Source organism: Elephas maximus, chromosome 26 (assembly GCF_024166365.1).
Source record: "Elephas maximus indicus isolate mEleMax1 chromosome 26, mEleMax1 primary haplotype, whole genome shotgun sequence".
NCBI lineage: Eukaryota > Metazoa > Chordata > Mammalia > Proboscidea > Elephantidae > Elephas > Elephas maximus.
The window spans coordinates 35,314,754-35,331,473 of NC_064844.1; the positions used below are offsets into that span (position 1 = coordinate 35,314,754).

Consider the following 16,720-nt stretch of genomic DNA (forward strand, 5'->3'; position numbering starts at 1 on the left):
TGAAAGCCAGGAGCTAAATCCGAGGACAAAAATTAGTACAGGCAGTGTCTAAGAATGAGCAGCCAGGGTGACATTCTCCAGGCTGTCAGGGACTGCCTGGGTACAGTGTGGTCTGCATTTAGAGTTAGACGCTGCAGAGCAAGACACAAAAAACGACACAGCTTCCCCAGAAACCTGGTGGGGTGGGTGGGCGGCTGGGGAGTAGCGGGTGGGGAGAGATGGTGAGACAGCTTAGACCAGATGCAGACAAATGTTTTGCAGTGATACTCTTCAGAAAAGATCGAAGTCTGTGGGAGATAAAATGTGTTATCCCTTTGAGTAGAGGCAGCAGAATAGTGACTAAAAACATGTTTTGAGCTATTACTTTGTATAAGTTACAATACATGAATTCTTATAACATATAATTATAATTCTTATAACATGTTATAATTCCTATAACAGCTTCATAAGTTAAATGCTATTTTATCCCCTATCTTTGTTTCCCAGGGCTTTCATAACAGAAAACTACAAAGTAGGTAGCTTTAAAGAACAGAAATTTATTTCCTTGTAATTCTAGACACTAGACATTCAAATCAAGGTTTGACTGTGTCAATTCCTTCTCTGAGCCTCTCTCCTGGTTTCTGTAGGCTGTTGGCAATCCTTGACACTCTTATGCTGATTATAGATGCAACTGCTTCCATAGCCACATCGAGGTCTGTTTCCTCCCTGTTGTCTCTCTCTTTTAAAATACTGAAGGGGTTAAGGTTAGGACCCACCCTACTCCAGTACAATCTCATTTAACTTAACTGATGACATCTGGAAAGAAAAACCCTGTATCCCCAAACAAGGTCTTATTCACCAGTGCAAGGATTAGGGCATCATCACATTTTGGAGGACACAACTCAATCCACAGCATCCCCACTCTACAGATAAGAAACCAGTGGCATGCTGGAGCTGGCTCTTACAGTGTTAAATTTTCAGGATTTTTGTTAGCCAGTTGACATCACCTTGTTAGCTTGAAATCAGCCATGGTGGGAATATTTACACCATGAAAATTGGTAAATGTGGCAAAGTGGGGCCTTTATCTCCAAACAGCCAGTTTGTTAAACACCAGGACATCACTGAAATAAGTTCAGAGAGGTTTAGTAACATGCCAAAGTAACACAGATGGTAGCAATTGGCAGGACCCAGGTTGTGTCATTGCTTCAAAGTCCATACTCTTAACCACTGTGACCTCACTTCGGACCCTGTTATAGTGGGGATAAGATTACTCACCTTACATTATCATTGTGATTCCTGCTCGGACTCACCTGAACCCCCATATTCTGAAGAGAGAAACCAGTGCCAAACTCCAGAAATTCAAAACTCTTAAGCAATAAAAAGTAATCACTTAGTGTTCTGTAACCAATTCCTTTTTCAAAAGCGTTTAAAAATGAAAAAAAATAAGATAAAATAACAATTCTCAAAAAATGCATCTTGGGGAAAAAAAACAATTTTCTTGAATATTTTCTAGAAAGAAAACCCTGGTGGCATAGTGGTTAAGTGCCACAGCTGCTAACCAAAGGGTTGACAGTTCAAACCCGCCAGGCGCTCCTTGGAAACTCTATGGGGCAGTTCTACTCTGTCCTATAGGGTCACTATGAGTCGGAATCGACTCGACGGCACTGGGTTTGGTTTTTGGTTTTGGTTTAGTCTCTAGAAAAGAATTATTGAGCTGAATTACTAATGGTAAGTACCAATACTATGTATATACTTTATTATTTTATATTTATATGTATAATCAAATATTATAAGTAGACTATTGATTGTTTCATCTAAAAATTCCCTAAAATTTTATATACTTAAGTTTGCAATAAAAAGCCTTTTAGGTGGAAAACTCTTCTTGTAGGGAAAAAAAAGGATGCTGCCAAGTATTTAGGTTCACCTTACAACTGACATAAATTGTATTAACCAAGATAAGAGACAAAATGGCATACTTGGTGGTGAAGAGCACACATAGGCTATTTAGATTTGAATTTCTACTTTGCTACTTCTAAAATTGGGAAAGTCACTTAACCTCTTTTAGTTTCAGTTTTCTCATCTGTAAAATGGACATAATAATAGTACCAGTGGAAACAAACAAGTAAAGGTCCATAACCTGATGAATGATGAATAAGCAAAATGTGGTATATCCATACAAATACAACTCAAATTATATTGGGCAATTAAAAAAAAGAAGTGAAATCCTGATATATGCTATAACATAGATGAGTCACTCAGACCCTATTAGCGTGCAAACAGTTAACATGCTCAGCTGCTAGTTCAAAGGCTGGCAGTTGGAGACCACTCACAGGTGCCTCAAAGAAAGGCCTGGCAATTCACTTCTGAAAAATCAGCCACTGAAAACCCTATGGAGCATAGTTCTACTCTGATACACATCAGTTCTCCATGAGTTGGAGTTGATTCGATGGCAGCCAGATTTTTGTGTCAGGAAACTCACCATCTCCTTTAGATGGCTATTCCTTTATACTGATCTTGGAAGCTGGAGGTTGAATTTGTTCTGCTGTTGTTGGGTAGAGTGTTTTGTAAATGTCAATCAGGCTAGGTTGTTTGACAGTGTTGTTCAAGTCTTTCGTATGCTTACATATTTTCTGATGACTTGTTCTATCAATCAGTTATGGAAAAAAAGGTGTTGAAATCTCTGACCATAATGTGTTTGTCTATTTCTCTTTTCAGTTTTATTAGTTTTTGTTTCATATATTTTGAAACTCTTTTATTAGGTGTATAAGCATTTAGGATTATTGTGTCCTCTTGATGAATTAGCCATTTTATCATTATGAGATGATATTCTTTATCCCTAATACTAGTCTTTACTCTGAAGTCATCTTTGTCTGATATTAATATAGCCACTCGGCTTTCTTTTGATTAGGGTTAATATGCTATATCTTTTTTCCATTCTTTTCATTTTTAAGCTGCTTGTATCTTTGTATTTCAAGTGAGTTTCTTGTGGACAGTATACAGCTGGGTCTTTTTTTATCCAATATGAATAATCTCTGTCTTTTAATTGGGGTATCTAGACTGTTTACATTTGGTGTTATTATCGACTTGCTTGTTTTTCAATCTACAAACTTGTGATTTGTTTTCTAACTTGCTTTTAATTGGGATATTTAGAACATTCATCTTTGATGTTATTAATGACTTAGTTGTGTTTAAAACTACCAACTTGTTGTTTTCTTCTTCTTCTTTTTAGAACTAGAATTTTTTTGTTTCTATTTTATCTCTTTTGTTACCTTCTTAACTATCATCTTTGTTTTCTGTTTTAGTGGTTCCTTTTTTCAGTATACACACTATACACATTTCCCAAAATTTCAACTAGTTCCTGTTACTAATAAAGTTTTCAGGAGTTTGTGGGGAAATGAGAAAATAGAAGACAGTTTTTCTATAAAGTTAAATTTATTCTTTATTATAGACTGTTCTTTATTCTGAGATTATATACTCTCTACTTTTTGAGTGTTTAAATGTTGTTTCCCCCACTTTTTCTGAACCTTGACCCCACTGCTATTGCTTGGCAACCACAGTCTCTTCTCTATCACTATAGTTTTGTCTTTTCAAGAATATTATATAAATGGGGTCATATGTAACCATTTTGAGACTAGTTCTTTCACTCAGCATAATTCCACTGAGGTTTATCCAAGTTGTTGCATGTATCAATAGTTCATCACTTTTTATTAGTGAATAGTGTTCCATTATATGGATATACCACAGTTTATTTGTACATTCACCATTGGTTGTTTCCAGTTTAGGATGATTATGAGTAGACAACTATAAACATTCTTACATAGGTTTTTGTGTTTCAATTCACTTGGGTAACACCTAAGAGTGGAATTTCTGAGCCATATGGTAAGTGTAAGCTTAACTTTATAAGATACTGCCAAACTGTTTTCCAGAGTGGCTGTACTATTTTGCATTTCCAATAGCAATATGAAAGAGTTTAGATGCTTTGCATCCTTTCTAACACTTGATATTATACATGTTTTTCTATTTTAGCCATCGTACAAGTAAAAACAAACAAATCCTATAATTAAAAACAGACAATACCCAGTGCTGACAAGGATGTGGAACAACTGGAGCTCTGTGTGTAGTGGTATCTCATCATGGTTTAAATTAACATTTCCCCAATGGCTAATAAAAGTTCAACAACTTTCCATGTGCTCATTTGCCAACTGTATATCCTTGTTGCTGAAGTTTCTGTTCAAGTCTTTTATCCACTTTTTAAGTGAGTTATTTTTTTCTTACTGTGGAATTTTGAGAGTTCTTTACATATTCTAGATACAAGTCCTCTGTCAGATATGTGATTTGCAAATATTTTCTCCCACTGTGCAGCTAGTCTTTTCATTCACTTAACAGTGTCTTTCATACAGAAAAAAATTTTAATTTTGTTTCAGTCCAATTAACATTTTTTCTTTTATGCATTATGCTTTTGGTATCATGCTCAAAAACTCTGTCTAACCCTAGGTCACAAATGATCAACTTCCACTCATATTTATATAATGTGTGAAGTTTAGGTTGAGGTTCATTTTCCTTGAATATGGCTATCCAGTTGTTCAATTTATTAAAAGGACTATTATTTCTCATTTCAATAACTTTTTTCTTAATTCCTTTTGCACCTTTGTCCAAAATCATCTGGCCATAATTGTGTAGGTCTATTTCTAGACCCTCTTCCCCTGTTGATCTATGTCTCTACCTCTTGCCAATACCACACTGTCTTGATAACCATAGCTTTATATTAAATAATAAAATTAGTGTTATTCTTCCAAATTTATTCTTCTTTTTGAAAATTATTTTTGATATTCTAGTTCCTTTGCCATTCTATATAAATTTCAAAGTCAGATTATTTATATTCAAAAAACTCTTCTGGAATTTTGGTAGGAACTGCATTAAATATATAGACCAATTTAGGGAGAATTAACATCTTTACTGTGTTGAGTCTTCCAAAATAGTAAGTGATTTTTGTGTGTTGATCGTGTATTCCGCAGCTTTGTTAAACTCACTTATTAGTTCTAGGATGATTTCTTCTTATAGATTCCTTGAAATTTTTTACATAGACAACCACATCATCTGAAAAAAGATAGTTTTATTTCTTCCTTTCTGAGCTGTATTCCTTTAATTTTATTTTCTTGACTTATTGCACTGACTAGTACTTGAAGCAAAAATGTTGAATAGGAGTGGTGAATATACATCTTTGTCTTGTTCCTTATCTAAGGGAGAAAGCACTCAGTACTTCACCATTAAATATAATGTTAAGTATAGGTTTTTTCATTGCTTCCATTTATCAAGTTGAGAGAGTTTCCTTCTAGGTGGCTAGTTTTCTCAGAATTTTTATCATGGATGGGTATTGAATTGTGTCAAATGTTTTTTCCGCATCAATTTATATGATCATGTAGTTTTTCTCCTTTATACTGTTAACAGGGGATCATAAAGATCAATTTTTTAGCCTTGCATTCCCTGTATAAACCCCACTTGGTCATGGTGTATTACTATTTTTATATATTGCTGTCTTCCATTTGGTAATATTTTGTTGAGGGTCTTTATGTCTATGTTCATGAGTAATATTCATTTGAATTTGTATTCCCTTTGTCTGGTTTTCATATCAAGTTAATGGTTGCTGTATAAAATGAGTTGTTCCCTCTACTTCTATTTTCTTGAAGTGATTGTGTAGAATTGGTATTATCTCTTCTTTGAATGTTTGGTAGAATTTGCAAGTGAAACAACCTGGGCCTGCAGGTTTTTGTTTTGTTTTGTTTTTTTCCTAGAAGGTTTTAAAGTTCAAAATCAATTCCTTTAATTGTTATAAGACTATTCGGTTATCTCTTTCATCTTGGGTAAGTTTTGGTAGTTTATAGTTTTCAAAGAATGGATCCATTTCATCTATATTATCAAATTTATGTGTGTGTGTTTATTTGTATTATTCTCTAATTATTAGTTTTAACATGTGCAGTGTCTGTAGTGATATCCCCTTCCATTTCTGACATCGATAATTCATATCTTTCTCTCTCTTGTTAGTCGTACTAGGAATTTATTAATTGTATTGCTCTTTCAGAGAAACAGCTTTTAATTTTATTAATTTTTTTCTATTGTTTTTCTGTTTTCAGAAAATAATAAAGGAAATAATACAGATAAGGTAAAGGCTTATTGACTCTTACCTTATCTGTGTTATTTCCTCCTCCTTCCTTGCTTTGGGTTTATTTTGTTCTTTTTTCTTTAGTTTTTTAAATAGACACTTAGGTTGTTGATTTCAGATATTTCCTCTGCTCTAATGTAAACATTCGGTGCTATAAGTCTCCCTCTAAACACTGTTTTGGTGCCCTGGTAGCACATTAAGAGTGCAGCTGCTAACTAAAAGGCTGGCAGTTCAAATCCACCAACCACTCCTGGAAGCCCTATGGAGCAGCTCTACTTTGTTCTATAGGGTTGCTATGAGTTGGAATCAACTCAACAGCAATGAGTTTGGTTTGGGGTTTTTTGTAAACACTGTTTTAGCTGCATCCCACAGATTTAAATATGTTTAATTTTCATCTCTTTTTAAAAAAAATATTTTCTTATTTCCTTTGAGACTTCTTCTTCGACCTATCATTATTTAGAAGTGTGTTGTTTAATTTCCAAGGGCCTGATGATTTCTTTGTTATCTTTTTGTTCTTTTTAGTTTATTTCCATTATATTCAGGGAACATACTTATAGCTAATTAAGATACCCATAACTTACTCAAAATACATTTTTGTGTAAACTTTTCACCATTTCTTGCCCATGATGACAACTAAAGTATTTAATTTGTAATAGAAATCTAGTAACTAACAGCTGAATACAATCTAACCCTTTTTCTTTTGGCAAGTGGTGTGACGGACAGCTTGGGTACTTTAATATTATGAAGCTGGATAACATTAAGATGAATGAGGAAGATGCTATAAAAGTAGATCAGATTTTTGTCAATTTTTATTTTGATAATAAAAACAGTCGGCTTAAGACTGATGTTGGCTGTGTCGCACAAGGCAAGGATGTTTTTATGTACTGCAATTACATTAGCTTCCCTAGACACTTTTGCCCACTCCTATTCCAAGCCTTGGCCACCATTTTATGTAAACTGTACTCACTAGATTGTAACTTCCTTGGAGGTAGAATCCATATGTTTTTAACTCCCATCTCCTTGACTGATTGTACACCTTTGTATTTAAAGCATAGAAAAATATAAGAAGGTTTATACCATGATTTCATAATTAAATAAAACTTCACAAATGGTGTGAGACATAAGAAAGGATGTGGGCTAAGAAAACCTCAGAAACATAAGAAGAACATGTGACTGACTACAGGGACCCAGGGCCTTCAGGACAGGTGGATTATTGTTGAAGCTGTTTTTGCAATATCTCTGCTTTTTTCTGTACCTATTTTTTCCCGTTTGAGTCCTCAGGAAAAATGCTTTTCTCTTTCCTCAGACTTATTCTTTTTCCTTCTGTTTCTCTTACAAAGGCAACCACGCTCTGTACAGACATACTTTGTTTTATTGTGCTTCACTTTATTGCACTTCACAGATATTGCATTTTTTACAAATTGAGTATTTGTGGTAACCCTGTGTCGAGCGAGTCTATCAGCCACATTTTTCCAACAGCATGTGCTCACTTCATGTCTCTGTGTCACATTTTGGTAATTCTTGCATTATTTCAAACTTTTCCATAATCATTATTAAATCTGTTATGGTGATCTGTGATCAGTGATCTTTGATGTTGCTATTGTAATTGTTTTGGGGTGCCATGAACCACACCTATATAAGACAGTGAACTTAATCGATAAATGTTGTGCATGTTATGACTGTTCCACCAACTGGCCATTCCCCTGTCTCTTTTCCCGTCCTTGAGCCTCCCTATTCCCTGAGGCATGACAATACTAAAATTAGGCCATTTAATAACCCTATAATGGCCTCTAAGTGTTCAAGTGCACATCTCTCACTTTAAATCAAAAGCTGGAAATGATTACGCTTAGTGAGGAAGGCAAGTCGAAAACTGAGAAGGCTGAAACCTAGGCTTCTTGTGCCAAACAGTTAGCTAAGTTGTGAATGCAAAGGAAAAGTTCTTGAAGGAAATTAAAAGTGCTACTCCAGTGAACACATGAATGATAAGAAAGTGAAACAGCCTTATTGCTGATATGGAGGAAGTTTTAGTGATTTGGACAGAAGATCAAAGCAGCCACAACATTCCCTTAAATCAAAGCCTAATCCAGAGCAAGGCCCTAACTCTTTTCAACTCTGTGAAGGCTGAGAGGGGTGAGAACTCTGCAGAAGAAAAGTTTGAAGATAGAAGAGATTGGTTCATGAGGTTTAAGGAAAGAAGCCATCTCTATAACATAAAATACAAGGTGAAGCAGCAAGTGCAGTTGTAGTAGCTGCAACAAATTATCCAGAAGATCTAGCTAAGATGATGATGAAGTTGGGTACAGTAAGCAACAGATATTTAGTGTAGACAAAGCAGCCTTATATTGGAAGAAGATGCCCTCTAAGACTTTTGCAGCTAGAGAGGAGAGGTCAATGCCTGGCTTCAAAGCTTCAAAGGACAGGATGACTCTCTTGTTAGGGGCTAATGCAGCTTGAGACTTTAAGTTGAAGCCAATGCTCATTTACCATTCTGAAAATCCTGGGGCCCTTAAGAATTATGCTAAATCTATCAGCCTGAGACCAGAAGAACTAGATGGTGCCCGGCTACAACCGATGACTGCCCTGACAGGGAACACAACAGAGAACCCCTGACGGAGCAGGAGAGCAGTGGGATACAGACCCCAAATTCTCTTTAAAAGACCATCTTAATGGTCTGACTGAGACTAGAAGGACCCCGGTGGTCATGGCCCCCAGACCTTCTGTTGGCCAAGGACAGGAACCATTCCCAAAGCCATCTCTTCAAACAGGGATTGGACTGGACAATGGGTTGGAGAGGGATGCTGGTGAGGAGTGAGCTTCTTGGATCAGTGGACACTTGAGACTATGTTGGCATCTCCTGCCTGGAGGGGAGATGAGAGGATAGAGGGGGTTAGAAGCTGACAAAATGGACACAAAAAGAGAGAGTGGAGGGAGGGACTGGGCTGTCTCATTAGGAGGAGAGCAACTGGGAGTATGTAGCAAGGTGTACACAATTTTTTGTGTGAGAGACTGAACTGGATTTGTAAACTTTCACTTAAAGCACAGTAAAAATTAAAAAAAAAAAAAAGAATCATGCTAAATCTACTCTGCCTGTGCTCTATAAATAGAGAAATAAAGCCTGGATGACAGCATACCTGTTTACAAGATGGTTTACTGAATATTTTAAGAACTTGTTGAGACCTACTGCTCAGAAAGAAAGATTCCTTTCAAAACATTACTGCTTATTGACAATGCACCTGGTCACCCAAGAGCTCTGATGGAGATTAATATTGTTTTCATGGTGGTGCTGTGGTTAAGAGTTTGGTTACTAACCAAAATGTTGACAGTTCAAATCTACCAGCTGCTCCTTGGAAACCCTATGGGGCAGTTCTATTCTGTCCTGTAGGGTCACAAGGGGTTTGGTTTGGTTTTAACACAATGTACAATCTGCAGCCCATAGATCAAGGAATAATTTTGACTTTCAAATCTTATTATTTAAGAAATACATTTTGTAAGGCTATAGCTGCCAGAGGTAGTGATTTCTCTAGGTAGTGATTCCTCTGATGAATCTACACAAAGTAAACTGAAAATCTGGAAAGGATTCACCATTCTCGAACATTTGTGATTCATGGGAGGAGGTCAAAATATCAACATTAACAGGAGTTGAGAAGAAGCTGATTCCAACCTTCATGGATGACTTTGAGGGGTTCAAGACTTCAGTGGAGGAAGTAACTGCAGATGTGGTGGAAAGGAATAGCAAAAGAACTAGAATTAGAAGTACAGCCTGAAGATGTGACTGAATTGCTGCCATCTTGTGATAAAACACTAACGGATGAGGAGTTGCTTCTTATGGATGAACAAAGAAAGTGGTTTCTTGAGATGGAGTCTATTCCTGGTGAAGATACAGTAAGCATTGTTGAAATGACAACAAAGGATTTAGAATATTACATAAACTTAGTTGGTAAAGCAGCAGCAGGATTTGATAGCACTGACTCCAGTTTTGAAAGAAGTTCTACTGTGGGTAAAATGCTATCAAACAGCATCACATGCTACAGAGAAATCTTTCGTGAAAGGAAGAGTCAATCGATGAGGCAAACTTCATTGTTGTCTTATTTTAAGAAATTGCCACAGCCACCCCAACCTTCTGCAACAACCACCCTGACCAGTCAGCAGCCACCAACATTGAGGCAAGACCCGCCAACCAGTAAATGCTCAGATGATGGTTAGCATTTTTTTTTCACAATACAGTATGATTGTAATAAAGGTATGTACATTGTTTTTACATTGTTTTTTTTAGATCTGATGGTTGCACACTTAATAGACTATGTATAGTGTAAACATAACTTTTACATGCAATGAGAAACAAAAAAATTGTGTGACTCACTTTATTGCTTTATTCACTTTATTGCAGTGGTTTGGAACTAAACCCGCCAAATCTTGAGGTATGCCTGTCCTTAAAACCTGAGTGACCTCTTTATATAACTTACATGAGAACAATCAAACTAATGCTGTTGTTCAATCAACATTTATTGCATGCCTATGGGTTTTACAGAATATCAGAATTGGAAGGAGCCTGCAAGCATGTAGCTGAACTTAATTGTTTTGCAGGAGATTCCACTGGGACCAAAAGAGGCTTATTGACTTGACCAAGGTCTTACCATTTGGTAGATAATGGGTTCAAAAACTGCATTTCCAGGAAAGTATGGTTCTGCTATTAAGGAATCAAAACCTCAGCTTGAATAAGCCAGTTTAACTATATTAACTTGCTATTTATTATAGAGTTACTGCGCAATAGATTAGACGCTATCCTAGGCCCTTTTACATACTTCATCTCACTGAATCCTCACGATAATCCTAGCATGTAGCTATATTACCCCCAAAGCCATAATTAAAAGGTTAAATAACTTGCCTAAGTTTACACAATTATTAAATAGGGAACCCAAGAATCAAACCGACTGTAAATTTGTGCTCCCAATCTCTAAGCTATATGTACTCCCATGACAGCCATTAACAGTTATTGAGGACTTATGTGTGCCAGGCACCATGCCAAGCACATCACATACATTATGTGCAAGATTGGGATTAAAACATATTTCTTTCCTATAGGCTAGAATAAGGAGCCCTTGTGGCACAATGATTAAGTGCTCAGCTGCAACCCAAAAGGTTAGAGGCTCAAACCTACCCAGTGGTTCCTTGGGAGAAAGACCTGGTGATCTGCTGCAGGGAAGATTACAGTGTAGAAAAACCTATGGTGCAGGTCTACTCTTGCACATGGGGTTGCCATGAGTCAGAATCAACTCAACAGCACCTAACAACACAATAATAGGCTAGAGTACCACCAAGAGAAAAATATTTTAATAGCACAGAGCTATGCCTAATTAGAAGCCCTGGTAATGCAGTGGTTAAGGGCTCAACTGCTAACCAAAATGTCAGCTGTTTGAATCCACCAGCCACTCCTTGGAAACCCTGTGGGGCAGCTCTACTCTTCCCTATAGGGTCACTAGGAGTCGAAAGTGACTTGACAGCAGTGGGTTCGGTGTGGTTTGGTTATGGCTAATTAAGCCTAAACTCCACAATAAGCCTTAAAAATGAGGGACATTTTGGAATATTTTCCATGGTACTACTTATAAAAGATAAATCTTCTGCATTGGATGTGATCTTCCAATTTGAAAGCATTAAGCAGATCCCATACCATGAGGTTCCAAGCGGGGTTCTGTTGAAGCTGGGGAGAGTTGCCCTGGAAGCACACAAAGGAACTGAAGTCCCCAAGCCACTCTTCTGGACTCAACCCCAACTTCTACAATTTTAGAGGAAATTAAAGACAGAGTGTTCCCAAAAGACTTCATTCCATGGTAAGAGCACACACTGATACCCATTCAAATACTATACATTTACTGTAGTTTTTCTCATGCTTCTTAGAGAGCAACATCAACATAAGTGACTTCTGTATGGTCCAGGAGACTGGAAAGTGATAAGTTGAAAGAAAAACAACTCTCTTTGGCTCTTTATAACTTGAGGTATCTACAGAAAGAGCATGAGAAGGTTCTTTGCCTTTTTTTTCAGTGCACTAATCTACATTTAAATCAAATTAACTTGGTATCTTAGTGCATTTCCTTTCAATTTGTTTGTAGCGGAAGGTCTGACAAACCTGAAGAAGTTGTGTTTACTCCATTTGACCCACTTGTCTGACACTGGAGAGGGAATGGATTGCATGGTCAAGTCTCTATCAGCCAAACCCTGTGACCTTGAAGAAATCCAATTAGTCTCCTGTTGCCTGTCTGCAAATGCCATGAAAACCCTAGGTAAGCTGTCTGAACTAACTGAACAAAAACAGTGTAACAGAACACATAGTGCTTTTATACTAATGTTGACTTAGGAGGATAGGAATCTCTCAAAGGGAAGTTTTATTTAAAGAAAGTCTTTCAGGTAATATTCACTGTTTTTTAAGGATTTTTTTCCATGAGACTTTATTGGAATTCTAATTTATTACAGATGGATAATAGAATTTCAGAATAATCAAGCATGTTATAACTTTAAGAGAAGGCAAAAAGGAAGAAATTAAATAAGGGTTTGAAACTTGGCATACATCCTGCCTAACAAACATTTAGGTGAATGGTTGAGAAGAAGACAGAGAAGGATTTCCTTAAATGTTCTCAATCCTTCTAATTCTTACACGTTGCCCTATTAAGATGTAGTGTGCATTAATATAACAGTAATGCTTTGGAGTTCCCAAAGTGTGTGTGCAAACCAATTCAAGAGAAACCTTTGCATATTTCTGTTTTTAAAAGTGTATATTTTCAATTCAAACTTGTTTTTAAATGTGGGGTTTGGAAAAAAAGATGACTTAACCGTATCATAATTGGACTATAAAACTGCAGGGAGTCTGTGAAAATTACTAAAGAATCCATTTGTATGCTAATTTAAACAACTAGGGAAAAACATTATTGAAAAGGCTGACGAATGCTGGGAACACAGGAATGATGAGCAGATTGCTTTACTTCTCTGTTTACCACAAGAGAGAGATAAGCTTAAAACCAAAAATAGTAAATATATCCTTTAAAAGAGTTCATCTATTTTTTTAATTTTAGAGCACCAAACTCCAGAAGATATTTTACTCTAAGAACTCATACAATTAATTAAAAATAATAATTGCTTATATTATAATACCCCAACATGTCTGTCAGTTTGTCGTACTGTGGGGGCTTGCGTGTTGCTGTGATGCTAGAAGCTATGCCACCGGTATTCAGATACCAACAGGGTCACCCGTGGAGGACAGGTTTCAGCTGAGTTTCCAGACTAAGACAGACTAGGAAGGAGGACCCAGCAGTCTACTTCTGAAAAGCATTACCCAGTGAAAACCTTCCGAATAGCAGTGGAACACTGTCTGATATAGTGCTGGAAGATGAGCCCCACAGGTTGGAAAGCACTCAAAAGATGACTGGGGAAGAGCTGCCTCCTCAAAGTAGAGTCAGCCTTAATGACGTGTATGGAGTAAAGCCTTCGGGACCTTTATTTATTGATGTGGCACGACTCAAAATGAGAAGGAACAGCAACAAACATCAATAATCGGAACCTGGACTGTACAAAGTATGAATCTAGGAAAATTGGAAATCGTCAAAAATGAAATGAAACGCATAAATATCAATACCCTAGGCATTAGTGAGCTGAAATGGACTGGCATTGGCCATTCTGAATTGGACAATCATATAGTCTACTATGCTGGGAATGACAACTTGAAGAGGAATGGTGTTGCATTCATCGTAAAAAAGAGCGTTTCAAGATCTATTCTGAAGTACGACGCTGTCAGTGATAGGATGATATCCATGCGCCTACAAGGAAGACCAGTTAATACGACTATTATTCAAATTTACGCACCAACTACTATACTAGGGCCAAAGCTGAAGAAATAGAAGATTTTTATCAGTTGCTGCAGTCCAAAATTGATCGAACATGCAATCAAGATTCATTGATAATTACTGGTGATTGGAATGCAAAAGATGGAAACAAAGAAGAAGGATGAGTAGTTGGAAAATATGGCCTTGGTGATAGAAACAATGCTGGAGATCGAATGATAGAATTTTGCAAGACCAACGACTTCTTCATTGCAAATACCTTCTTTCACCAACATAAACAGCGACTATACACATGGACCTCACCAGATGAAACACACAGAAATCAAATTGACTACATCTGTGGAAAGAGACGATGGAAAAGCTCAATATCATCAGTCAGAACAAGACCAGGGGCCGACTGTGGAACAGACCATCAATTGCTCATACGCAAGTTCAAGCTGAAACTGAACAAAATCAGAGCAAGTCCATGAGAGCCAAAATATGACCTTGAGTACATCCCACCTGAATTTAGAAACCATCTCAAGAATAGATTTGACGCATTGAATACTAGTGACCAAATACCAGATGAATTGTGGAATGACATCAAGGACATCATACATGAAGAAAGCAAGAGGTCACTGAAAAGACAGGAAAGAAAGAAGAGACCAAGATGGATGTCAGAGGAGACTCTGAAATTTGCTTTCAAATGTTAAGCAGCTAAAGCAAAAGGAAGAATTGAAGAAGTAAAAGAAATGAAGATTTCAAAGTGCATCTCGAGAAGACAAAGTATTATAATGACATGTGCAAAGAGCTGGAGATGGAAAATCAAAAGGGAAGAACATATTCGGCGTTTCTCAAGCTGAAAGAACTGAAGAAAACATTCAAGCCTCGAGTTGCAATAATGAAGGATTCCATGGGGAAAATATTAAAAGACGCAGAGAGCATCAAAAGAAGATGGAAGGAATACACAGAGTCATTATACCAAAAAGAATTAGTCGATATTCAACCAGCCCTTGATAACAGCTAATAAACTTGTATTTCTATGCATTTACCTATTTTAGATATTTCATATAAATTAGCTCATACAATATTTGTCATTTTGTGCCTGGCTTATTTCACTCAGCATATTTTCAAGGTTTGTCCATGCTGTAGCATCTATCAGTACTTCATTTCTCATAGTGGCTGAGTAATATTTTATTGTAATGATTATAGTTGTCAGATGCTGTTGAGTCAGTTCTGACTCATAGCAACCTCATGTATAACAGAATGAAATTCTGCCCCGTCCTGTGCCATCTTCACAATCCTTGTTACGCTTGAGCCCATCATTGCAGCTACTGTGTCAAACATCTCACTGGGGGTCTTCCTCTTTTTCAATGGCACTCTAATTTACCAAGCATGATGTCCTTTTCCAGGGATTGGTCCCTCCTGATAACATGTCCAAAGTGCATGAGACAAAATTTTGCCATCCTCACTTATGAGGAGCATTCTGGTTGTACTTCTTCAAGACAGATTTTTTTCGTTCTTCTAGAAGTCCATGATATATTCAACATTCTTCGCCAACACCATAGTTCAAAGGCACAAATTCTTCTTCAGTCTTCCTTATTCACTGCCCAGTTTTCACAAGCCTATGAGGCGACTGAAAATTCCATGGCCTGGGGCAGGCACACCTTAGTCCTCAAAGTAACATCTTTTCTTTTTAACATTTTTAAAAGGTCATTTGCAGTATATTTGTCCAATGATATACGTCATTTGATTTCTTGACTGCTGCTTCCATGGGTGTTGATCGTGGCTCTAAATAAAATGAAGTCCTCAACAGCTTCGAAATTTTCTCTGTTTCTCATGGTGTTGTTTATTGGTTCAGCTGTGAGGATTTTTGTATTCTTTATGTTGAAGTGCAATCCATACTGAAAGCTGTGGTCTTTGATTTTCATCCATAAAAGCTCCAAATACTTGAGAAATAGTATAAACTGAGAAGAACACATACTTTTGTGGTTACGATGGGGGGAGGGAGGGAGGGTGGGAGAGGGTTTTCTTACTGATTAATTAGTAGAGAAGAACTGCTTTAGGTGAAGGGAAGGACAGTACTCAATACACGGAAGGTCAGCAAACTGGACTGGACCAAAAGCAAAGAAGTTTCCGGGATAAACTGAATGCTTCAAGGGTCAGCGGAGCAAGGACAGGGGTTTGGGGACCATGGTTTAAGGGGACTTCTAAGTCAATTGGCAAAATAATTCTATTATGAAAATATTCTGCATCCCACTTTGAAATGTGGCGTCTGGGGTCTTAAATGCTAACAAGCGGCCATCTAAGATGCATCAATTGGTCTCAACCCACCTGGAGCAAAGGAGAATGAAGAACACCAAGGTCACACGATAACTAAGAGCCCAGGAAACAGAAAGGGCCACATGAACCAGAGACCTACATCATCCTGAGACCAGAAGAACTAGTTGGTGCCCGGCCACAATCGATGACTGCCCTGACAGGGAGCACAACAGAGAACCCCTGAGGGAGCAGGAGATCAGTGGGATGCAGACCCCAAATTCTCATAAAAAGACCATACTTAATGGTCTGACTGAGACTAGAGGGATCCCGGCGGTCATGGTCCCCAAACCTTCTGTTGGCCCAGGACAAGAACCATTCCCGAAGACAACTCATCAGACATGAAAGGGACTGGACAGTGGGTAGGAGAAAGATGCTGATGAAGAGTGAGCTAATTATATCAGGTGGACACTTGAGACTGTGTTGGCATCTCCTGTCTGGAGGGGGGATGGGA

At 37.4% G+C, this 16,720-nt stretch overlaps 1 protein-coding gene across 1 annotated transcript in view; it reads left to right on the forward strand.

Moving 5' to 3' along the window:
* The first annotated feature begins 1,027 nt into the window (after positions 1-1,027).
* NLRC4 (NLR family CARD domain containing 4) overlaps positions 1,028-16,720 on the forward strand; it is a 73,607-nt gene continuing 57,914 nt past the window's right edge. The window contains 5 exon segments of the mRNA XM_049870162.1: positions 1,028-1,137; positions 6,848-6,870; positions 6,873-6,925; positions 8,433-8,436; positions 12,247-12,417. Of these exon segments, the coding sequence (XP_049726119.1) occupies positions 1,028-1,137; positions 6,848-6,870; positions 6,873-6,925; positions 8,433-8,436; positions 12,247-12,417 (361 nt within the window).